At 36.6% G+C, this 27,070-nt stretch overlaps 1 protein-coding gene across 3 annotated transcripts in view; it reads right to left on the bottom strand.

The window, feature by feature from the left end:
* GLCCI1 (glucocorticoid induced 1) overlaps window positions 1-20,664 on the bottom strand; it is a 40,489-nt gene extending 19,825 nt beyond the window's left edge. For 2 of the 3 annotated variants that reach the window (XM_063303678.1, XM_063303680.1), the window contains exons 1-3: window positions 19,803-20,664; window positions 9,908-10,059; window positions 550-636 (exon numbers count right to left, since the gene is read on the bottom strand). In XM_063303678.1, coding sequence (XP_063159748.1) covers window positions 550-636; window positions 9,908-10,059; window positions 19,803-20,355 — 792 coding nt within the window. In that variant the 5' untranslated portion in view covers window positions 20,356-20,664. The remainder of the gene's footprint in view (window positions 1-549; window positions 637-9,907; window positions 10,060-19,802) is intronic. The other variant, XM_063303679.1, reaches the window with a different exon arrangement.
* Between the last annotated feature and the right edge of the window lie 6,406 nt (window positions 20,665-27,070).

Raw genomic sequence — 27,070 nt, 5'->3', positions numbered from 1 at the left:
GACATTTCGGTGGCAACTGTGGCTGGCATCTTCAGAGGCAAAGTGGTCTGCAATGCTACTTTGATTTAGAGACCACTTCGCCTCTTTTGATGCCAGTCACAGTTGCTGACAAAACATCAAGAAATCTGTTTTCTAGGCCAAGGTCACTAAACCCTGCAGCCCAACACTGCCCAACAGATACCAGCCATGAAAGCCTACATTAGTAGATTTTATGTTTCCTTTTAAAGATCATTTCAGAGAGATTTCTGTGTTCACATAAATGAGGCTGATTTAATTTTCATCACACATCTATGTACAGAACAATGCACTGGATAAGATATAACAGTGCAATACTGCCTGTGTGTCAGTCTTACCACAGAGATCTACTTTGACTACCCAATGTTCTTTTTATCACTCACATGACATTAAGTCCTAAAACCAGCAGCTTGTGACAGAGAGCATGAGCATGAGTGCACTCCCACAAAAAGGGGCACAATAAACAAACTGCATTTAGTGTCAACTGTGAGACATGAGGGATTGCTGCTCTTTGCCAAATTGTTAAGCACTTACTTCTTTTAGTTGATCAGCGCTCCCCCATGAAGCTGAACGCTGATGTGATCTCTTTTCTAATACCTCTTCTGCCCAACAGCTAGGTGTCTAAATGAATGAAAACCAACAAGTATAATTTGGCACTTATTCTTTATTTTACCACTTGTTAGTCAAACAAATACTATTTAGCAATTATATTACATTTGGATTTAAAGGCACTTTGCAAACATTTCCTTAAAGCAGGGGAAGGCAACCCTTTTTATTATGGAAGTCACAACAGATGTTCTAGAGATATAATACTGTCTGAATGGCAGAGTCAAAAATGTACAACTCTTTTGGAGAGGAGGTGTTTTGGTGGCAGTTTAAATGGGATATGGATACAGTAAGTCTCACAGAGGCTAAACACATTCATTTCAATCAACATGATTAAAAAGAACACACACTAAAATTATGCCATAGTAATAGACATTTTGCTCATGATGTTCTGAGGGCTACCTGCAGTGTGCAGGATGATCACTATTTTTATACTTCTTGTCACTCCATATCAACTCTCTACCAAAAACAGGTAAAAGGTTTCTCTCCACACTTTATTTTTAACTACAGCACATCGTTTAAATCATATACAAATACACACTTAAGAATTTACTATAATTTAAATCCCGTAATTCCAAACAACAAACTATGCACTATAAAGACCCGCAAGCTGAATTCTCACCTTGTAAATGTTGCCCCAAATAAGATCATCAACACCTTCTCTAAAATTCCTTTATCTTTGGACAAATAAACATATACACTAGCCTTTCTATGACAGAGAGCAACCATCCAGATTGATACCTATAGCAAGATACATTACAACAATAAAAGGACTCCAGTATTTTGCTTTCTGCAGATAATAAAAGGACATGTAAGCTTAAAAGAAACCACCATAACACTGCTGTCCCAACTAAGGAACACATGAGGCATGCTAGCCTTTTTATGAATTGGCTTACTTTTTCTCTTTTGCTCTCTCTCTTATAACTCTATTAAAAGAACCAGCACAGATGTAGTGGTATGTAATAGGAGACTGAGTAAGAAAGGAAAGATGAATGTAGGAAATCAAACAGCCTAAATACAAGATATTTAATTGTTATATAATAAGGGCAGACAGAAAGTATACTGAAATCTGTTCATGGGTTCCTAGATAATCTACAATTGCTATATGGTTCCAGAATCACTATTTTGCACCTGACTGGTTATATTTAAGAGACACAACTAAGCAACCCTACCATCTTGCTAGTATTTTCAACCGCATTAAATTCAGCAACAAGTATTCACTCATAATGAGTCACAAAGCAAGGAAGGTCAGGAAATAGCAACAGATCAAATGCCATTGACTTCTGGCTCAGTTGTTCAGGGAAGAGTTTAACAGTTCTGTAGTATTAATTTCACAAACAGGTTTTACAAGTGCAAGCAATATATTACAGTAGAAGCAAGTGCAAATCTTGATTTCTGAAGCTATTTCATTTTTAGTACTGAAGTGCAGTAAACTAGAATACACTAGAAATATAAAGATAAAAATAATTCCATTGCACCAATATCCAAATTGAAGGTTTTATATTTTAACTCCCTACTTCAGGTATGTATCTTATGGTCTTCTTTTATTATCTGCTGCAAAAACAGAACTCCAGTATTTATATGATCAGCAGGAGGATTCTTTCACAGCAGTGTATTATTTCATGACCCTTCTTAGGTTTTGTCAGTTTCAATATTACTGAGTTACTTTCAAAAATTAATTAGGGCCATGAAAGATTTTCACATCATTTTATTCATTAATGTGCTCAGTTATCAGTTCCACCTTTGAAATTTTGTATACCTATCATTTCTGCAACTCCTATAATCCTCAATCAGCATAGCTATTGGTAAGAATTTTAAGAGTTGACCACAATAGAAGGAAATATGTACAGCTCAGGGTTGAACTGTGGAGTCATGATGTTACCTAGTTGGGTAATGAAACATCTGCAAGCAAACAACCAAGCTCAGGGAGCACCAAGGACTCCAGCGTTGACCTAAACTTCTGGAGAGCACGCAGGCTGAGGAGAGCTCTTAAGGCAGGGATGGCCAGCATCTTTCAGGCAGAGTGTCACATTTGCTTCTAATAGCATTCTGGAGGCTGAACTATGAAAAGTGAACAGGACCAAGGCAAAGAACTGGGCAATACCAGAACAAAAGCTGTATTGGAATTAAATAAAATAAATCAAAATGTAATTAAACACAATTCATTTTTACTTGCTATATATTGAAGTATCTATATTAAAGCTTACAAGTTGGCTTCTGTTATACATTTAAAATAACTATTTGGCAACAACTTTTGCAGGGATTCTGACGGTCACATCCATGGATTTGGGGGCACTAAGATAGCCACATACCATAGCAATGGTATTACATGATGAATTGGAATGGATATTTTAATAGTTTCCAATATGCCTTCTGTAGTTAACAGAGCCCCCCATCTTTAACCTACTGGGTTAGGAGGTAAGGACCTACTAGAGTCCTAACCTCCAGGACTCTAAAGCTTTTGATCTTTAGAGTAAGAAGAAAGGGAAGAGTTAGCGAGCTTATTTCCAAAGAGCTACAGCTCACAATACACTGTGTACTCAAGAATCAATTGCCAAGCACTAATACACAAATCTGCAAATTATAAGCACTGTTCAATGGTGATGAGAATTGCTTTAAAGATAGAAGTAGTCTCAGAGAAGGCACTTACTGACACTTTTCATTTTAATTCCCACTACAAAATGTATAGGCAGTCCTCAACTTACGATTACAATTGGGACTGGAATTTCCATCGTAAGTCATTGCAGTTAAGTTGAGTCATCGCATGACCGGAACCAATTTTACGACCATTCCTATGATTTTTGCCGGAAAACAGCAAAAAAGCAGCAAAATGCAGTCATGTGGCTGCGGGATGCTGCAACCGGACATAAATGCAAGCCACCTGCCAAGGGCCCAAAATGCGATCATGTGACTGCGGGGTGTGTGTGTGTGTAATGTTTTGTGATGCTTGGAAGTGGCTTACAGCCCAAAAAGCACCCATTCCAAGGCTGCCATAACTTCAAACTGTCATTAAACAGTCATAAATCAAGGACTACCTGTATGCAATAATACATTTGTTAAACTTTAGAGAATTGCAGAATTCTTTAAGTTTATTTTTTAACAGAAATTGTGATTTAAATTAGCATAGAATACAGCTCATATGCTTAATTATCTGTGAGAATGTATGGGGAAATTGCATATTATAATGGATTCTTATAAAACGAGACAAGCTAACAGTTCATTACCTACAGCATTTCCTGACTACAACTCCCATAGTCCTGACCACTGGTATGCTGACTGAAGCTACAGCTCAAAAATCTGAAGGGCATCCAGTTGGCTATTCAAGTTGAACAACCACTTATACTATTATATATATGGCAGACAGATTGATCAAAGAATGGTGCCCCTCAGAAGAAAACTGTCTTCCAAAACAAGGGAACAGTACTTTAAATGTTATGAGGTGATTTTTGTTATCATACAACTCAATTCACACAGCAGGGTTCTTTACCATTTTCCCTAAATGTTATATACTTCACATGCCACAATCATTAAATGCAAATTAAATTTTCCCTAAAAATTTTGGAGAAGTTGTATATGGTGCAGAACTACAACCAATTCAAAATTAATTAAAATTATATCTGAATATTTTGATATTAAGAAGAAACAGAATACAATTATTACAATAATTTACCAACAATCAGACCATCATTCAACTGTAGCGTCTTGCAGGGTGGAGAGAGGTCTTGAGTTTTACCATCCAGCCAACTTGTTCCCCAGTCTCTCACCTTGAGCAATATTGTGATGTTCTGTGATCTGCAGAAGCTAGCTGATGTCACCTATCAACTGAGTTTATGCAAAAGGCCAGCTGTGTATCATTTTCATTTCCCATGACCAGCTGTACTGTTTTCAGGAAGAAGTGTCACCATTCTTACAAGCACTTTTTTTTTAGCACTCCATATCCCTAAATCAATCTGTTTGACATTTGACAAAAGTGTCCCCATCCTTGGAATTACTATTGCTATAGAATTTATTTCATTCTGTCTCCAAGCTACAAAGTTATGGATATTTAAAAAACTAAAGAATCAAGGAACATAGTCTGAAAATCCCTACACCAATTTCTAACAGTCTAGAAATTTTCCCCCCATACGTGATGATGTGGGCAGCAACTCAAATTATATTGCCTCTGAAATGATTTGCAGTTCTCCTGGACTGGACTAGGTGAATTCTGCATACTCATACTTGAATGTGTTTGTTAATCTATCTGTTCTTACTGAAATTTTATGTATTTTATTACTTGTTATGTGGATTTTTTTTACTGCACTTGTTGCTCATGGCTAGCTTGGATATTATGATTTAAATACGTATCTATGAACTACATAAAAGTTCAATAATCTAACCAGTAAGAGCTCAATAATGCTAATAAATGTGGCAACATATACACATTTATTGATGTATGAATGTATGTGTCTCTTGAAACATCCTTCTTTTAACTTCTAGAAAGGTACACAGATAACAAAAAGAACTGAATCTAAGGATATGCAAAACATCTCACATTTGAAACAGTTGCTTTGAGCTCAAAATAGGTTGTTGTAACTGAACTGGAAATATTCTGGTATTATCATATTATGACCACTCAAACAGCTTTGTTTAGTTTTGAAACAGGTGTTCTGAGCTGAACACTTCTGGTAAGGTTGGAACAGCGGTTTCAAACTAAGACCAGAATATTCATAATTTAAAATGGAGCACTTTGAGCTTGAAACATTTTACACACTACTCCCAGAACCCCATAGCAACTAACATACTATCAGAATTAGTACTACTTTTGTTGATATAGCAATATAATAAAATGACATAATCCCACTTCATCAAGTAGTTAGTACCAAGAGAAATGCATAGAAAGCCCACTGAATCTTTCTTAAATACTATGTTTGAAAAGAAATGTTTTTCTCCTTATAATTAATTCTGTACAGAAAAGTTATACAGAAAAGTTGTACTTCTGTACATAAAAGCGTGCTTTAAAATTTGTAACTTTTTTCAATATTAAGCAAGATGATGCTGTATACCATATTGTATAAAGACTGGAAATAGGGAACCGTCTATTCAGACTCTGAATAACATAAAAAGATTAGATACCACTAAACAAGAGATGCCAAATAAGATATATTTGAAATGAAGTACAGAACAAAATAACCTTCAACTATCTTGAAACTTTTTTATTTGCAATTTTATTTCTATAAGTCTCATGTCCCCACTAGGATACTACTATCAATGTGTTCTGTATTTACAGTAATAAAATAATAACCATACTCATAGTAAAACCAGAGATTAACATTTTAATATCCTATTAAAAAGGCTATGCAATTGGGATACGCGAAACATTCCAATGTCAAGAAAGTCAGTTCAAGTATTCCAAGCTCAAGGCAAATCATGCATGGATTGCGAATTCTGAAATAAGACTGGAACAAACACACATTTGGTTATTTCAAACAATGTTATTTTAAGTCTTCAACTAATCTAGGAACTATTAACTGCTGTTTTGTGGTTTCAACCGAATTGTTTTTTTATATATTTCCCATCCTAACTAGTAAGGCAACAAAAACTCATATCCCTACTTCTATTGGTTTAAATTGGATACAGTGGATATCAGGGTAAAGTGTTGAGAAGAAAGTAGCAGATAAACACAAGATGCCTGACTGCCACGTAACTTTTTTAAAAAATTATTTGGGGAAATTAAAGTACATATCAATGTGCTTGTGTATCTTCAACTGTGTTTTACTTTGCAGACAGGTAATGAATGGGTAGAAAGTCAGTTTGGTGTAGTGGTTAAGGCATCAGGCTAGGAACCAGGAGACCATGAGTTCTAGTCCAGCCATAGGCACAAAGCCAGCTGGGTGACCTTGGGCCGGCCACACTCTCTCCGCCCTAGGAAGGAGGCAATGGCAAACCACTACTAAAAAAACCCTGTCAAGAAAACTGCAGGGACTTGTCCAGGCAGTCGCCAGGAGTCAAAAACTAAGGTACCAAATATATATGAATGGGTGCATGGACACAGTACGATTCTTCATATACAAGTATTGCTAATACTTTTGAGGTTGTGTAAATATAAAGAGAACATTGGTTTAATTTGAGCTTTCTGTTTTCTCTGTGTTGTAGAATTGAGCTTCCATAGGGCATTTTAAAATGCCCAAACAGAAGATTCTGTATTATGTTGAGAGCATTAGTGAGCTATGCTCTCATCTTCCTGAGCCACTAAGTTTTGATTCTATTTAACTTCTGTGGCTAGATCTCTAGGTGCATGCCTGGGTGTCTGCTTTCCATTCTTCTGTAAGTTTTTCTGAATCTGTTCTGCTTACTGGTTGCAGAACAGGTTTTGGGTGGGGGGCAGTTTTGTGCTTTTTGTTGTATTTGTTGCATATTTATATATAATGCTGAAGTTACAAGCACAATACTGTACTTAGGTATAGCATAATGGCTTTTTATTAAGCACTTTTTTGGTAAGCAAAAAACCAACTCCTTAGCAATAAGTAGAGTCTGCACTGGGTAGCTGGGTTTTTTCTTTCCAGAGGCAGGGCATACCTGCTGCTGTTAAAATGCCTGCTAAAGTAGGTGCTAAGGGGAAGAATGTAGATGAACAATTAGCTTTGTTGACTGAGTGCCTCAGGGAGCCTATTTAACTACTGAAAAAATTCTACGTTTGGAAGTGAAGACTGGATTCTGATTTAATTCTATCATATAGGGAATTTCTTTTTTACATTTTCAAAAATGGATTAAAATCTCTTTGGCAGATTTTTCCGCAAGTCTGCATTTTGTGCTCCTCTGTTATTGAACAGTCACTTGTTAATTCATCAGAGTCAATGAGTATGACGTATGCCCCAAAGGTATAAAGCATGTGGTCACACTGGCATGTTTCCATATCCTACTGGAAGAAACTTAATCATTCTAAAGAATGGACAGTTTTGTTTCACACAAAAATGCAGGCTTATCACAATTTCTGTACAAGTTGTAGCATATCAAATTTGGTTTATTTATTGTCTAGCAAAATATCAAAAATCCAAAGAACTGATCTGCAATGTGCATGCCACAACCCACAAAGAACCTGGTATGGCAAGTGATCAAAAAGAGGAAAGGTATACAGAGGGTTCATTCCTAGTATTTTTTTAAATGAGAAATATTGTTCTACACAGGAAGCTATCTAACAAGAGGACATACATATTGTCTATTCTAGCTGGCAGCACTATCCCTGCTATTACTCTAGCTCAGGAATGGGGCACCTATAGCTATCCTGATGATGTTGAACTGCAAACTGCAGTTGCCTTAGCCAGTTTGGCTAATAGTGAGAGGTGCTGGGAAGGCCACAGATATCCATCCTAGTCTTAACTGAAAATGCAAAGACTAAGCCTAAGAGTTTTTGAATGCAAACTAAACTCTTTACCATTGAGCTATCTCCAAACCTGAAATTCAATTTAAAATTCAATTCTCTCTAGTAGTAGTAGTGATGGCAGCTATTAATGCAATAGTTACAACACATTTGTAGCTATAACAAACCAACCACGAATGAGAAGCGAATGTAGCTTCATCCAAAGTAAATAATTTATTGAAACTCTTCTTACAAAAAACTGCCTAAACACATATATTGGAAAGTGAGTAACTATTCAGTTATTGTAATTTCTTTGATTGTTGTGAGCTGCCCAGAGTCATTGATAGGCAGCATACAAGTTTAATAAAATACAATGGCCTAAACCAGCCTTTCTCAGCCATTTTACCCTAGAAAAGTCCTTTTCAGGTTGCAGGGAATTCCCGCTTAAGAATCACAAAAAATACAAAAACTTCAAAATATAGTTCTCTTCTAACCCAGACAATACACATTGTACAATGCTTACAACAACAGCAAAGTAACAAACCAGCAGCTCAGTTTTTAAAATTCCCACCACTGTGAGCACTAATGCTGCGCAGCTAATGTTCAAACACAATGTTTTGGGTTTTTTAAACTCACAATCTCTCACAGAACCCCTGGCGACCTCTCGTGGAACCCTGGCTGAAAAAGGAAACAATCCACTAGCTTAACGCTGTCAAGTATGTTACCAAAATAAAGTGTCTATTCTTCCATGTTTCTCTTCTCTATCAGAAAAACACAGATAGGTACTATAGATAGATCAAATATAACAGAGGATAGAAATACCATGTTTTCTGAATTCAAAAAAGGCCTCTTCTCAGACAACAGTAGACCTAATTTTTCCAAAGACATGTGCCCACAATTAGCATTCTGCATCGAACTCATAACAAAAAAGTCAACATCATAGCAAGGGAACAACAAGCTTCCTTCCTGAAAGAACAACCAAAGACATCTCTTTTTCCCCCATCTTGTCCTTGTGCTGTTCTTTAGAGATTTATCAAGAGCCAAATAGAAAGAAAGCGGGCACATAAGAAGATATGGAATGTATGAGAAAGTCCTCTATTAATAAAAACCATTTTATCAATATTGTAACATGCTCATCATTTAGATAGTGTGCTCCTAAGTTTGGTAACTTTACCATGCAGTCTGAACAAGCAGACTAAATTTAGGTTAAGAATATGTATTATATATCCACATCCGACTTAATCATGCTTCAAATGTTAAAGTATTTCCATAATTGGATGAAGTTGCCCTTCAATGAGCAGAAAGCTCTAAGAGCATGAGGCAAATCTTACCAACTGAATAAACCAAATGCTGTACCTTTACTGCAGCATAAAAATACTATCCTGTTTTTATTGCTGATGCTCAGAAGTTTTGAGTTTGTCCACAGAACCACTCAAATAATGTTAAGAAATATTATGAAAATTTAAGATCCAACGCACTACAATCTGTTATTTTGTAACCGTATAGACAGGAAAGCTACTGTTAAGAAACGGTTGAGTATCTGCTCCCAAATCACCAAAAATATTGAAGATACATTCCCATGTCTGAAAAACAGGAATATTCAGTAGTGGGGACATAGAGAGAATGAGTGTTCCAACACTGTGTACTCCGACAAATGTAAAACATGACAGCTATCCCTTTTCCTTATCAAATACAGGTAGAGTAATGAGGATGGGACAATGAGAAGGGAAAGACAAAGGAAGGAATGGAAAAGGCAGGCATAAACTACAGAAGTGCTTCTATTTAACAAGAAATCAGCATAAAGAACAGTATGCATCTTCAGAATCTACTTTTTCATTATCCTCCATACCTAGCTTTTTTTTTCATATGAATCACAATTGACTGCATGCATCTTGCATCATTAGAATTTAGACAGCAGTTAAATAGCAGTGATGGACTTCTCAAATGTACCTGAGTGGATTTGTCCTTCATGCATGAAGGATAATGTATATGGGGATCTCGTGGCCACTGTCCTGTGAGGTAAGGTCCTGTTATTGTATCCAACGAAGAGGTCCGTCTTATGGTATTAGAAGTCCTAATTTGCTGGGCTTTTGGCCTGTCCACTGAAACAAAAACATGTTATATGCAAGACTGCAAGTATAGCGTTATAGTTTTCCATCCTTGTTTTCAATGTGACAATTTACACAACAAAATCAATGAATCAGCAACAATCTCTTTCAGAAGCAATCTCATTCTAAATCTCTCTCTCAAGAATGGAATTCCAGCAGTTAGAACTACTATTATGATGGAAGAAATATCATGCCTGCTACAACCAGACTATGGTTATGATAAACTTGGGAAAAAAACACTTAACTGGGAAGTTTCTTTATCATCCTTCCCTCTTTTAGATACTTCTGTTTAAAATCTAAGCTTCTGTGCTATTTCTTTTGATAGCAGGCATTTTGATATACTGAACAACACAACTCTTAAATCAAGTCTGCATGTGGCTTACCTTCTTACCGGTTTTATAAGGGAGAAGAACTCTTCATGATAGCATGGTTTGAGTCTATGCTACTCTGGTGCTAAAAAGTTTGTGAACCCTTTTGAATTTTCAGTATTTCTGCATAAATATGACCTAAAACATTATCTGTTTTCCACACAAGTCCTGAAACTAAATAAGGAGAACCAAATTAAACAAAAGAGTCAAAAGTATTATACTTGTTCATTTATTTATTGAGGAAAATAATCCAAAGCTACATATTTGTGTGTGACAAAACTATGTGAACCTTTGCCTTCAGTAACTGGTGTGCTTCCTTTGGGCAGCAATAACTCCAACTAAACATTTCCGATAACTGTTGATCAGTCCCGTACATTGGCTTAAAGGCACTTTAGCCCATTCCTCCTTATAGGACAGCACCAACTCAGGGATGTTGGTAGGCTTCTTCACATAAACTGCCCACTTCAGGTCCTTCCACAGTGTTTCTATAGAATTAAGGTCAGGACTTTGACTTGGCCATTCCAAAACATTAGCTTTCTTCTGCTTTAGCCATGCTTCGGTGGTACGACTTGTGTGTTTTGTGTGTTGTCTTGTTACATGACCCCCCTTCTCTTGAGCTTCAGTTCATAGATAGACACCCTGACATTTTCCTGTAGAATTTGCTGGTACAATTCAGAATTCATCGTTCCATCAATCATGGCAAGCTGACCTGGTCCAGAGGCAGCAAAGCAGGCCCAAACCAAGATAGTGCCACCACCACGTTTCACAGATGGAATAAGGTTCTTATGCTAGAATGCAGTGTTTGCCTTGCGCCAAACAGAATGGTTTTCATTCAAGTCAAAAAGTTCTATTTTGGTCTCATCCATTCACAGAACATTTTTACAATAGCCTTTTGGCTTATTCATATGGTCTTTCACAAACTGCAAACAGGCAGCAATGTTTGTTCTGGACAGTAGTGGCTTTCTCCTTGCAACCCTGCCATGAACACTGCTGTTGTTCAGTGTTCTGATGATGGTGGTCGCATGAACACTGACATTCGCTAATATAAGACAGGCCTTTAGTTCTTTAGAGATTAATTACCCTGGGCTTCTTTGAGCCCTCCCAGAAATTAGCTGCCTTGCTTTTGGTGTGATCTTGGTTGGTCAGCCACTTCTGAGGGGGGCAACAATTGTATTGAATTGCCTCTATTTGCACATTATCTGCCTGACAGTGGACTGGTGGAGTCCTTTGAAAGAGTTTTGCAACTTTTTCCAGTCTGGTAAGCATCAACAACTGGTTTTTGGAGGTCCGCAGAAATTTCCTTTATTTGAGCCATGACACACTTCCACATACCTGTGTTGTGAAGATCAGACTTTGATAGCATATACCCAGTATTCTGACCTCCCACACACATACCTGATTATCACCCCATTGACCGAAACACCTGACTCTAATTTCCCCTTCAAATGAACTGATAATCCTAGAGGTTCTCATCCTTTTAAACCGTAAATATTCCGGAAAACAATATTGTTTCCAAAGTTATAACAGTTGTGATACCTAGGTACTTAGACAAACAGTAAATTTATTTTAAAAATAAAGCCTAATGTTAAGAGCTATGGGATCTTGTCAGGTTTTTAAATTTATTTTTATCCTGCCTTTATTATAATAACTCAAGGCAGTGAATATACCTCCTACTCCTTCCTCCTATTTTCCCCACAACAACCCTGTGAAGTGAGTTTCTCTCAGCACACCTACAGTTTTATCTTCATATTTTCTTAATGCAATAAACTATCTAAAAATAACTCTTTACTCAGATGACATATTCTATGAAACCCACATATCTGCAAGTTTTTCTACCTCCACTTTCTGAGCCATTCTGCCAGAATGCATAAAAAAGATACCATACTGATAAGACATTCTCACTTATTCAATATGGAAGCTACTCATGGATTGGGGAAAACATACCACGGAAATGCCATTTTTAGCAATAGACTCACTACAATTTCTCAGAATATGTGGATGAGAGACAAACTATTAATTCAGTCAAAGGCTCCGTTACAATTAGCTAACTAATAAAACTTTTCTAAAGCACATCTGATCTCTTTATGACAAAAAAATGGTTTTCTAAAAATTTTTCAAGTTAAGCAAAATGGATTTATACTAAATCAAATTAATTTAACTTATGGTTAAAATCATGATTTAAACATGAGCGAGACTCAATTTAATTATTTAAATAGAAATTTATCAACTATTGAGCAAAAATTCTATAATTGTTTCTAGTAAAATGCATTCTTGTTGTTTGATATGACCTAAATACACATTCTTTAGTACTGAAGAGATGCAGTGTTCATTTTGTAAGGCATAAACCAGATTAAGTATTTATTTAGTCATTTTTTTTTTCAAATTAGATTTTTGGGAGAGGGGGGAAAGGAATGCTGGTTGGACCACCAAGAAGGGGATATACAGTCTTGAAATTATTAAATTGACCTTGTTAATTTTCTTCCACAATAATATATTTTTACAAAAAATAACCACATGCATTTGCTTTCTATGTCTTTGTCTCTTTTACCCAAAAGGACAGAAATTTCATTATTTTAATTGGGGCTATTATAGCCTACTGTCATAATTATGCTTTACTTTTAGTTGACAGAGGGTATAATTTAGGACCAGAATTTTTTTCCTGCAAATAAATATGCAAAAATGTGTTTTGTTCACTTTTTAAAATTTTCTGTCCTCCTCCTCTATACCTTTTATATACCCATTTATATCCAAATCTTCTTCCTTGTCCAGATCTACCTCTATCATCTCAAAATCTTAACTGACTTTATCTTTGCATTTTTGAGAGGCCAGTTAACTTCTCATTTTGAAAAAAAAATGTTTTTAAAAATCTGATTTAAATTCAAACAATGCAATTTATGCTTTTGAAAATATTTTATCCACCCTGAAATTAAATTCTTTACAATATCATCTAATGTTCTTTTAACTGCAAGTATACTGTAGATGTATTTAATTGGCTATTTTATTAGCAGAAAAAGAGCATGTATTACAGTGATACTATGATTACATTTCTAATATAATTGGAAACCTGGGGGGGGAGGGGAAATCTGAAAAGTCAGAATATCTGGTTCCAAAGTAAGATTCAGGTAACTATAATGCTGTTGCACTGTAACAATAAGATAACTTTTTTACATAACAGCCTCCTCTTGCTTTCTGCTATCTTAAAATTCCCCTCTTCTTCATCAACTAAAATTCTATGAACATTTTATGAAACATATCTAATGAAAGAAAAACTACTATTTATATCATGATTATAGGTACTAGAAAGAGAAAAGGCCTTTACAATGGTGGCACTCCTAAGGAAGTCACAATCCAGTTATGTGCATTGGCTGGACCAAGAATTGTCACTGGTCCTGTCCTAGTGCTTTTTACTGCCTTTTTATTGTGTTTGATTTTCTGCTGCTTTTGTAAATTTCACTATTGTCCATGATCTTGAAGCTGCATTTACAGATGCATAAAAAAAAGTTCAGTTCATGCAAATCAAATGGAATGATTCATATTCTGAAGTATATTTGTATATTAGGAGTGAGCATAATGTGTTATATATTTTGCACAAATAACTACAATATCTACCAAATATTTTGCACAAATATCAACTTGTAATTTCTCCCCCTCCCAACCCCTGGAAAACAATTAGCAAATTCTTGCTTCCTATAGCTGAATCTCAACAGTATAATATTATATTGCAATTACAAAATAATTACTACCTAAAATGTGAGACCAGGTAAGAAGAAAACTGCCTTGAAAATTCTTCTTCAAAATAGAAAAGCAAAACAAAAACGTGCTATCTAAACTATCCATCAACTCTAAAACGCAAATTGAGAATGCAAGGCACATTTCTCCCCATCTCAGGCTATGGGAAAGTTTGGGATTATGGTGAATTTAATATACACATTAATATTGTGCATGTTCCCACTGTCATTATGACTTCCGACATATTTTTAACTTTGATGAAATCTACCTCCTTTCTTCACAACCTAAATATTTTATGGAGTGATAACTAAGATTGGAGGAAAAGAGCATAAAAACTCCCAATATTTTGAGGGAGGAGAAAAAAAAAATGTAATTATAGGTTTTTGGCCTAAGGAAGTTTCTATTTTTCTTTCCCCCGTGAAAGGCAATAAGCAGGCTCAATTCTGATCAGGCTTCTAAACAGAACAATTGCAAACCATTCTTTTTATAGCTACCACCCTTCCTGCTAAGTATGTAGAAATCACTATTTTGTTTCAAGTTCAGAACACAAAGCAGAAGAAAGTCATGGATGTAGTTCCTTAGTAAGGGAGCGAGGGATATTTTTGGTTTTTTTCTTAAACATCATCCATAGTGAGACTATCACCATGACAGTCTATATGACAACTAAGGCTATTAAATCCACCAAGTTAACAGCACCATATATGGTGTATAAAATTTTCTTTGAGGTAAATTCGCTATCCTAGTTCAGTAAATGCCAGGGAAAGGGGGTCTTTTCCCTCCCAACTAATACACCCAATAGGCTTTCTGCAGAAAAAAAATGGAAGTAGTCTTTACATAATGTTCTTTTTACAATGACTGATATATGGTTAACACAATCTACAACTATTAACAAAATAAACATGAAAAAATAAATATGATAGCTGCCTTAGTTAACTTGTTTTACGTATGCATTATGTGTGACATAGCTGCATTCATGCAACACTCTACCCCACGGGTAGCTAAACTATGGGTTAATTATCTCATACAATATATGGAATTGTAAACAAACCACACTGACTGGATTTCTACAGCAATTAAACCACAAACTAACCAACTACATTTTTAACGTTATATGTTGCAGAAACCCAACCGAGTGCTTTTTGCACCTGTAATCTGTCTGTGTAATCAGCATGGCAGCCACCAAAAACAAGTACTACTTCTAATTGCAAATAGGCTAATTTATGTGGCAAAACACATAACTCATGAGGCATACTTCCGTAAGCAACTATTCTATCCACACCCACCACTGAACTGTTTGAACCTTAAATCTGTTCTCTGAGTCATGAGCCACAGAATCATTCAGACCTATACAACAACTATGCTAAGAGTGCAAAATTATTTATTAGTTTGCAATTATTTGCATCCTATGTTATAACAATATATACAAAATTGCATACTACTAACACAGCAATATATATAATAATACAAAGCTTCATTCAAACTAGCAGCATCAAGGTTATGATTAGACTTTCTGCATAGGTTTTCAGTATCTAGCAAAAAAACAACAACAACAGAAAAAGGCTTATTTTACCAGGCTTAATACATGCTAAAAAAAACACAAGCCAGAGAACTTTAATGACCTTGACACTTGGACAGGTTCATATGAACTAAGATAGTCAATTCACAAAACTTGAATGTAGGTATTTAGGACTTAAAAAAATTAACATTCAAGCTTTAAATTTGATCCAAATGTCCATTTCTTTGACATATCCACTGCTTCTTCAAAGTTGAAGAAAATTTCAGGAAATACTGTCATGAAAAATGGGACTAGAGTAATATCACTATTTGAAAAAACAAAACAAAACAGAAGTTTAAACCCTCCTTGAGCTAATATTAGAGTTCTTTGGATTTTGGCCAGAGTAGTTCAAGTTCAGGGATAAAATTAATGTTAGGACTTCGTAGTAAATTAAGTTATTCCTGTCCAAACCACTAGTGACAAACTACGCTCAGAATTCAGAACCTCATAAACAAATTTAGAAACAATCTGATAGCTCTTCATGCATTATGATATTTCAAGGCACTGGGCCACCAAACAAGAAAGAGTTCCTTATACATCATACAGTATAAAACTAAATATGGAACCAACTACAAATTTCAGTTTTCACCATACGCTCATTATTTATGACTCAGGTCAATTTCCTTTCACTTTAAAAAAATTAGATTTCCCAAAGGTTTGAGCTGGTGAGGAAAGCTTATGTGATGTGTTCTAGGCCTCTCATAATACAATCAGAGTCAAAACTGCTCTTAAAATGTTCGCTATAGCTCATTAGAGGCTTGTTAAAAAAATTAATTATAAATGACATGCAGTAGACAACCCAATATATGTATTTAAACTATGTTGAAGTAATTCTACATTTTAAGTATCACTTTCTACTCTGCCTTTATAGATTTTGAAGACTTTTTACACACATTTGAAAAAGGATGTAACATATTTATTTTATTATTCCAATTTCTATTACCGCCCATCTCCCCCCAAGGAGGGGGACTCTGAGCAGCTTTATTTACAAGACATTAATTTTATTTAAAAGAAACTATCATTTTAGAAGTAACTTGTGTTTCTCCCAATTTAAAGGCCATGAAAGTTTTATTTGGGCAGCCAATATATTAATGGAATGACAGTCAATCCATGCCAGTCAGTTACGTTTATTCTCTGCAACCATTTACAACAAGTTAATGCCTGCACATCTGTAATGTTACCAAAGCATTCTATAAAAACTATGTTGTATTGCACATATTTTCATGTTTGAATAGAAATACAGCAAGAGACAGTTCGATATTATAAAGAAATCCACAAACTGTAAGATACCAGATAATATGTGGTACTAAAAATAAACATAAAATACAAAATGTAATGATGTATAGTTAAGCAGATGAAGCTGATAAACATGGAAGAGGCAATAACATTTTGCAAAATGTATATCTATACATTTAAGATGTAATTACTGTCTGGTTTGAAAGTTTTTAAAATCAGAATTAGCACTAATTCTGAGGCAAGCATTTGAGAGCATCCTATAGAGGAAAAATGATGATGGGGGAGGAGGGAGCACTCTTAGAGGAAGCTCTTTTCATTCATGCAGTAATGATGTCAGCGTCTGCAGTGGCAGCTGCCTGACCTGTACAAGCTTCTGAGCCTGAGTACTCTGCAGCTTTCCTTTAAGAATATCTGGCAATTTGTTTACATGTATGTATGAAAAATTTCACTGCAAGAGCTGCATTGTAAAAAGGTGGAAGAATCATACACTACAGAAAAATGATTTCAGTCACATACGGTTCCTAAAAAACAACGCAGCTCACTTGCACAGCCAAAATCAAGCACTTTTATATTAAACACTGATGACGACATTCCCATTTCTGGCAGTTGTTGATATAAAAACAAAGTAAGATTCTCAGATGTTTAGTAGTTGAAGCATTGCTGTCTCCCAGCAAGCGTTCAAAGCAACTCTTTAGCTCTCTGCAAACACAGGTTGCTATTTCAGCTTTGCTACCCTGGCCAAAGAGGTAGCAACTGACAAAAAAACAAACTAGAATGGTATTGGTTGTGTTCAATGAAAATTACCCCACAAAGCAATTTTGCAGCGTTTTAAAAAATGCATTTTTCTTCGTAGCTTACAGAATATGGTTATCCAGTTGAAAAACAAAAGAAACATACTTAACAAATTACAGGAATGGATGAGTAAAACTGGTCAGTTTATGTACTTTTCAACCATCCAGGGTAAACTGGCTGAATCATTATTACGTGCATCCAGGTAACTGTGTCTGTCAGCTACTTCATATGGCTATATATTGTACTCTCACACATCAAGCTGTAGACTGCTACAAAGGCTAAAGGGAGAGTAAAAACATGTAACGAAGTCACTCATTTCTAGCTTAAAGGGCTGATTAACTGAATTAATTAAATTCAGTTAACTTAAATTCACTCTTTTAAAAATGTTTTAGGAAAACATTTAAATTATATATAAAACAGATTTACTTTATCCTGAATAAATGTAGATTAACAGATTTCTCATCAACTTCTTTTATGTTTTGTCTTTTGAAGTAAACAAGTGTTCTTACTATTTTGTCTAGGAGTGCATATATTTGTCTTGTGCCCACAAAGTAGTTTAATTTTTTAGACTTGGTCATATAAAGTTGCATTTTTATCAAGTCAGATAACGACTAACTCCATAAATAATTTCCAAATATTTTTTCTAAATGAAGATCCCAGATTCAAATGCAAAGAAAAACTATTATTCACATTTTGATGTAATTGTTTTTCAAATCATCATACTAAAACTGTTATTTGGGAGGAGTGAATGGCTTGTGAAATTCATGTACCTAACTATCTACAGAATTAATGGGAATGATTTAAGCCAAGAATGACTCCAACTTGCTGCTCTCAATATTACACCAAGAGACTTATTTAATTTGATATTAAAATTAAACACAGACTCAGAAGGATATCCAAGAATTACAGCAAAGTAAGTAGTGTATTAATTTGATTCATCTAACTGCTGAAAAGAAGAAAGGACAGTTGGACACTTAAAATGATCACTGTCACTTTAGAAGAACTTAAGTAATTTATTAGTTTCTGTATACACTTAGAATTTGTTTTGATTTATATCTGCAATATATTTAAGAATTTAGTTTACAAATTTACATAGCACAAGACTACAGAGTTCATTAGCATTTAGTTTTAACTCTGCAAATGGATTGCATTTATGGAGAAATGTTTTAGGCTTTTTAGACAGACTGCTGGCAGATACATAACCCACAGGTTTTAGAAATGCTGTAAACAATTGTTCTTCCATTAAAGCCTATTGCTAACAGTAACAAAGAATTTTGACTTGTGTTAGCAATATGTTTAATATAGTTTTCATGTTCCTTGCTTCTATAAGTAAAAGTATATACCGGTTTCTAAAAAATATTTTGTTAGGAATGTTAGTTATATAAAAATACAGTTAGCACTTGGATTCCCCTGACATCCCTTAAGTTCCAGTTGCCTCTTAAAAGAAACATTTTAGTCACTGAAACAGATGAGCACATCCACATAATGCACAAATTCAGCATTTAAAGCTCTCAATCATGTAGTGTTAAAAGGGCAAGCCAATTTAACCATTTTCAGCATTCACAAAATGTATAGTTGTGTCATTCCAAATTAACTGTCAAGGTTCCATACTTTTAATTATCAATATGGTTCACAGCCCTCACTTTACCCACTTATCTGGGCTGGGGAAAAAAAAGAATGCTTTTATTACCTTTTAGTCTGTCTGATTCAAATATTCTTCTCGAGTGCTAAACAGTGTTAAAGGGGAAAGTAATCACCGTGTAAGTAAAGGGGCAACCATTTTTCAGGCTTCAGCTGAGGAAAGGCTTGAGTTTAAGAATTTGCTCCTATTCCTTCCTTTTGAGCATCACTGACCCAGTAGAACTTCTAAGGAAATACACCTAGCAATGAGATGGTAAGAGGTGGACGTGTGTGTATAAATTTAAGCCTGACATTTTCTCCAAATGAATGTGTTAGATCTTTGGGAGGGAGGTTGTGTTGACAAGGGAAGCTACATAACGCGTATGGGGGGTGGGCATACCCGGACGGGTTACAGCTCTATCCCGCGTCTGCTTTACCTCTATATATGGGCGAACTGGGGCTCCTTCTTTCAGGTGAGCTGCTCCTCCGCCTGCCGCCGTTGGTAGTGGTAGCGGTGCTGCTACTGTCGGGCGAGCGCCTCTGTCTTACCTTCACCCTGCTCGGCTCTACCACCCCGCCTGCTCCCGGCGGGGCGGCGGCAGCAACAGCCGCCGCCAGAGCCAACGGCGAAGTAGAGCCTGGCGGAGGCGGGCTGCCGCCGTTCCCGCCTCCTCCCCCTGCGCCGCGCGGCCCTCCTGGGCCGGTATTACTCCCCACTGAGGCTGAGGAGGTCGGCAAGCGAGTCGGGCTGTGCTGGTTGCCCCTCAGGAGCTGGAAAGGGACCGTGGCACGGATCGGCTGGAGCAGCCGGCTAGTCCCAGCGCCGCCACCGGGGGCGCCTCCGCCGCCACCGCTGTTTCCTCCGCCGCCAGACCCATTAGTACCGACCGAAACTCCGGCGTTACCGCTGGTAGGGGACCCGGCGGCGCCACGGCGCATCCTCTGCGGGGGCTGGTGGTGAGGAGGGGTCTGCGAGGAGGAGCTGGACATGGCGGCGCTCCGAAGGCGAGAGAAACAAGGAAGGCTTCCCTCTGACTCTCCCACGCGCGAACACGCCCCCTGGAAGAGGGGACGGGACGAGGCCGAGAGAGGCAGGCTCCAGAGCGTTCCGCGACGCGTTTATCGCCGGGTTGTGGCCATGGCTGCCCGCCTCGGCAGCTTAACCCCTCGCGGCTTACATCGTCCATACGACGAGGCGGCGACTACTGGAGAAGAGGAGGAGCGGAGGGGGCGGGGAGTTTAAGTCTCGCGCTCCTGCCTGACTAGAAACTCGGGACCGCCACCACACCTGCAACCCACCACCTACCCTCCAACTCCGCCGCCCTCCTTCCAAATAGACCTCCGCAGGCTCCACCACCCTGCCTGTGGAGGGCGAGGGGCGTCCAGCCATGCGCCCATTGGGCACCCGGTCGCCGTTAGTTCGAGTCTGATTGGTCAGAATCCCCCAAAAGGACAGCGTTTCTAACCAACCACCGCCTTCCATTTTACCTGTAGGAGGAGAAGAGGGCGAGAGGAAAGGGGTGGTAGCTGAAAGCCGCTTTGTGCAGGGACGAGAAGGGGGTAGGGCACTTTTCGTAAAGTTAATATTACAGGGAGCACATGACAAAGGGTATCTCTGATAATTGTTACTGTTTGCTTCCTAGGACTGTTTCTTAATGTGCATGCCTAAGAGGCTGGAAATTATAAATACCAGCGTCCTAAAGTGCTAACTCTACTCAGGAATTTAAGAAACCCTACAGAACATTGAAGTCACTTAATTCTAAGAAAATAACGATTATTTAAAAATCAGTGCAGTGCCTACACTTAAACTGAAAATCCATCCACAAAAGATTTAGTTTTTGAACAAATCATGTTTTTTTTAGCCATTCAGAACTCTTGCCTAAGCTTTTCTTTTGAAAGTATCTTAACAAAATCAGGAGCATCTTAATATTTCATGCAGTTTGCGTTATTGTGAGCGATTTTGCACTAGAATAGCAGCCTAAGACTATTAGGCCAATATTCTATAAGGATTCAGAATTATTCAATTAGACTGATTTTTTATTCTTATTCAATTAGACTGATTTTTTAAAAAATTGATCAAAATGGTTCTGGTTTGATTAAGAATACTATTTTAAATATTGATGTTAATATAAATATTTGTAATAAACTTTAATGTAAATGGATGTAAAATGATAGAGCATGTGCTGGGTCTGAAGTTGGAATGCAGCACCATCTCCATGGCAGAGACCATTGCTAGTATATCTACTGTACTAGGTTTTGTTTAACTTGTTTGTCTTAACTTTTTCTTTTTGCTGCAACTCTGATCTGCATTTCTCTGCATTTTTAAACACTTCACGAAGTCCTGCAGCAACATTATGGCATGCTTCACACACATGTAAACCATAAATTGTTTTGATTTGTTTAAGTTTGGTTATTGACTAAATTCAAGCCATTGTAGTTTATGGTGACTGGTAATTTACCTATCACATCCATGATTTGCTTAACCATGATTCAAATTGTTGGGTTCACACATTAAGCTATATATCATATTTGCAATGGCTAGCAGGTTCACAAATCACAATAAACCAAAAATAAACTTTACTCTGGTTTAACTCAATATGTAAAGCCAGCCAATTTTACCTTAGGCTATGATAAAATAAACCACAGTTCAGTGCAATCTGCAAACCCAGCTATTCCCCATGGTAACTCTTTACTTATAAACAGCTACCATTTAAGATGTCTTGATGGCAATATGTTAGCTGATTATTTTCGACTACCATTTTAATAGCTATAATCTGTTGTGTGGCAATCTGTACAATTCTGATTGATAATTTATGATGCAAAACCTAGCAATGCTTTCTACAGAACAGAGGAAATTGTATTACAGTATTTTTCATCTGCCAGAAACTAACCATCAGCCAAGTGGCTTTCTAACTGCAGAGTTTACTGGGTACATTCTTGAATCAGTCTAGAGCAACCTTTCTCAACCTTTTGACCCTGGAGGAACCTGGGAATATTTTTCAGGCCTTGGGGAACCCCTGCTCAAATATAGGGCAGAAGTTACAAAATTATTATATTTGTTTCATGGGTAGGCCTGTATATACACATTAACAGTGTTCCTAAACTAAAAATAAAGAAACTTCCTCTTAATGTTATGTTGCCCGAATTTGAAATAATTTTTTAAATAAATCATGATCTCCCAGGGAACCTCTAGTGACCTCTTGTGGAACCCTAGGGTTCCACAGAACCCTGGTTAAGAAACCCTGGTCTAGAGAAAGAAAAATCCAGACCTTGGAAAAAAAGGCCCAGTTCTACCTCAATGTGCATAAGAACAAGCTCATTCTTCCCAAATCTAGTGTCCTGCAGATGTATTGAGAATAGAACACTCAGAATTCCATGGATGTCATCCTTTATATTGTTTAATGTTTATAAGATTTATATACAACTTCAGTCTGAACAACTCTAAGTGGTGTACAATTAGAGGATCCATATACAATATATCAGTTCAAAATATCAGTAAAAGCTATATTTGTGCAGTCCTTGTGCAATTCCACAGCAGCATTTTATATGGCAGCAGCAAGATTACCTCAAAAGCATACAGACTACATTTTGAACCAATTAAGGTTCCAAATGGTTTTCATAAATAGATTTTCTCCAGGATGAACTGTCCTCAACCTGGTCCTTCAGTTCTTCCAGTGGTGTACCCATCGCCTCTGTAACAGTCCATCCATCTTGCTGCTGGATAGTTTTTCTTTCCGCCTTTCCCAACATTACAGACTTCTCCAGAGAGCTAGGTCTGGAAAATGATGTTTGCAAAATATGGTAATTTAACCTTGGTCATTTGTGCCTCAAGTGAGAACTCTGGGTTAATTTATTCAAGATCCATTTGTTTGTTTTTTTGGCTGTCCATGGTATTCATATGAATCTTCTCCTATACCAAGTTCAAAAGTGTCAATACTCTTTCTATTTGTCTTCTTCGAAGTCCAACGTTCACTTCCCTGGAGTATTAGAGGGAAAACCATTTTCTATATGATTCTGATCTTGAAGGTATAGACATGTCACAGCGTATGAATATCTTTTTTTATATAACTTTATTAAAACTTTAAAGAAGATAAAAACTAACAAACTAATATTTAGAATAAAAAAGAGAAAGAGGAAAAGAAAGAACTAAAAGAGAAAGTCAAAAGTGCAGAAAAAAAGAAAATATATAAAGAAGTAGTTCAAATTTTCTTTTCAGCAGTTACAAGTATAGATGTAAATTATCCTCTTACTCTATGGTTACAGCATGACTTTAATTTTTTTCTATAAAGTTCATTTTTTTCTGTTGCTCGCAAAAAAGTCTATATGGGAATTCTGTACTTAGATAATGTTTTTTCTCTGATCAAAGATGTCAATTTGGCCATCTCATCAAGTTCCATCATCTTCATCATACGTTCCTCCATTGTGGATAATGTCAATTCTTTCCACCTTTGTGCATATAATAATCTTGCTGCAGTTATCATGTATAAAAACAAAGTTCCATGACTTTTTTCCAACTGTTTATTGATCAGTCCCAAAATAAAAGCCTCTGGTTTCAGTTGTATATTAATCTTTAAAATCCTCTGAATTAATAGCATATTAATATCTTTTCCAAAACCTTCATTGCTACTCTACTAAGTGCTAGTCTGCAGCATATTTCATGACATCTGATTCTTTACTCTTGATGATAAATCTGAAAAGGCAAAAGTTGCCCACTACTTTAATAGTGTCATCGTTGGTTCTAAAGCTGGTTGTTATACTTGTGTCATTAGTTTGGTCTTCTTTATATTTAATCTTAGCTCATTTTTTTTCACTGTGCTCCTTTCATTATTAGAGCATTTTCAGCTATCAGAATAGTGTCATCAGCATAGTGCAGATTATTGATGTTTTTCCTCCAATTTTAAAACCATTTTCTTCCAATCCAGCTTTCCTCAATATATATTCAGTGTACAGTTTGAGAGTATACAGCCTTGCCTCACTCCTTTACCAGCCTGGACTCAGTCTGTTTGACCATGTTCCACCATGTGGCTTCCTGACCTGTATATAAGTTTCATATGAGGACAATGAGATGTTCTGGAATTCCCATTTTCCAAAGCACATTCCATAGCTTGATATGATCAACACAACTGAAGGTCTTTCTATAATCAGTGAAGCACAGATTGGCTTCTTTTTGGTATTCTTTGGCTTTTTCAATTATCCTGTGTGCATCAGCATTAATGTGTTCTTTGGACTTTTCTAAAGTGTCTTGAACATCTAGCTTCTCCCTTTCCAGGTAGAGTTTCAATCTGTGTTCAATAATCCTAAGCATGATTTTGTTAGCATGCGAAATTAAGGATATTGTATGACAGTTTGCACACTCTATAACTCTCTTTTCTTTGTTATTGATATGTAGATTGACCTCTTCCAATATTTTGGCCACTGTGTCATTCTTCAGATTTTCTGACATAGTTAGGTTAGAATCTTTACCAATTCTCCTTTTGTTGCTTGCCATATTTCTGTAGGTACTTCTTTAGATACTTCATCAATTCCTGTACCCTTCTGACTTGGTAATGATCAGAGTGCTGATCAAACTTCATCTTCTAGTACTGGAGGTTCATGTAAGTAGGAAATAACTTCTAAAGTATCTTGGAAGTTAACATCTCTACTGTATATAATTGGTATATTCATTTCCAACTTCTTGGAGTCATTACCTGCCTATTGGCATCCCTGAGAATACCAGTTCAGGTTGGAACTTTCTTCTCAGTTTGGAGATCTTATGGAAGACTTTCCTTGTATTTCCATGTCTGTTTCCATCTTCAGTGGATGATGATGTTGTAATACTAGTTCACATTTCTTCTAACTGCCTTTCGATATTCTTTGTTAAGTTCCTTCCCAAGATATTTATCTTTCTTGGCTTTGGATTCTTTTCACTTCTTCATGATTTCCATCATTTTTCTGACACCGTTTGCTTTCTGGATAGTACTGTCCTTACTATGTACTTCATGACTATGAAAACAACATTTTTTATTATTGGAGAGTGTGTGTGTTTCTGAGTAGTAAACAGTATGATCTTCAGACTGAAAGTGTTGAATTCCAGTCCACTTCATTTCATTGATGCCTAAGATGTCAATGTGTAGTTGATTCATTTCATCTTTCACTGTTGAGCTTTTCCATGTTCATGCTTCTTATATTCCACGTTCCTACTATAATTCTGTCTTTGCAGCTTTAGATTTCTTTTCCTGCATGGCAACATCAGCAACTAGACATCCCAAAGGCTTTAATCTAGCCACATCATAAACATCATTAGTACTCTGAAAGATCCTCAGCTCTTTCTCAGTAATGTTGAGTGCCATCCGACTTGAGAGGGCCATCATCCAGCACTATATCGTCAATCATTTTGTATTGTCCGTTTTCTTGCTAAAATACAGGAGTGGTTTACCATTACTTTCTCCTGCACAGTATGAAATTATGATGACTTTACTGTTGTCACTAAAATAATCTTCCACCACCAGCATTTTCCTATACTGCTGTTGCCTAATATAGGTATCTGCTTGTTTTACCTGGGCAGCTTAGGTGATTCTGTTGAGATACTCTTGGCATTCTTCACCCCCAACCTGGAATGATGAGGCAGCATAGCAGGACTCAATGGGATATTGAGGTTAGAAATAGTTTAATATAGGCAAGACGTTTTATGGAATTAGCAGGAATAGGGGAGGACAGGAAAGGAAGAAAGTTCATTTAATTAAATATGTTTATATTTTATTTCTATTTGGGGACAGAGAAAATCCCAGATTTTCTTAGGTTATTAATAATAATTTATCTCTAATATGCCATATTTGTACAGAGCAATAATCTTCATGAATAACAACTGTAGAAATATTCAGAATTGGTAAATATTTAAGATGGCAGTGGTATCTACAAACAGAAGTTATGATTTTGACTGTTTATTTTTTATTTTTTAGATTTTTTTATCCTGCCTTTATTATTTTTATAAATAACTCAAGGCAGGGAACATACCTAATACTCCTTCCTCCTCCTATTTTCCCCGCAACAACAACCCTGTGAGGTGAGTTGGGCTGAGAGAGAATGACTGGCCCAAAGTCATCCAGCTGGCTTTCATGCCTAAGGCAGGTCTAGAACTCACAGTCTCCTGGTTTCTAGCCTGGTGCCTTGACAGATTTTGTATAATCACTAATTAGCCATATTGTTTATAGTTGCATCAACAGAAAGTAATGGATCGCTGTTATATAGACCTATTCTTAACTGGTGACTTGTGTTCTTGTTTCAGTACCTGGCCATATAATATAATGGACAAGGATAAAAAGAGAATGAGGCTACAATTCCTTGCTTGCTTAATCAGAAGTTTGCTCAATGGACCTTATGTACAAATAACCATATAAATCAGGGATGGGGAACTGGTTCATCTCCAGATGAAAACAACAACTTGCCATCACTGTTACTATCCATACTTGCTGGAATTGAAGTTTTAATTCAACAGTAACAGGAAAGCCACAAGTCCCTTCTATATATAAAACTGCAGACTGAGGAATGGAATTGACTTTATTTTGCATGGCATGTGTTATGCCTGTAAAAGCAATGTCATTCCTACTGAATAGTTTTGGATATGAATTAGCTCCAAATACAACCTAAAGACAAAGTATGTCAGTCTTCCCAAAGTGAAGCATGTGAGTTGGAAGCATATTAGAGTCATTTGGGTGCACTGGGTGAG

This window comes from Candoia aspera, chromosome 4 (assembly GCF_035149785.1).
Source record: "Candoia aspera isolate rCanAsp1 chromosome 4, rCanAsp1.hap2, whole genome shotgun sequence".
Lineage (NCBI taxonomy): Eukaryota > Metazoa > Chordata > Lepidosauria > Squamata > Boidae > Candoia > Candoia aspera.
The sequence above is the reverse complement of the archived record's forward strand: the minus strand, read 5'-3'. Positions and strand labels throughout refer to the sequence as shown.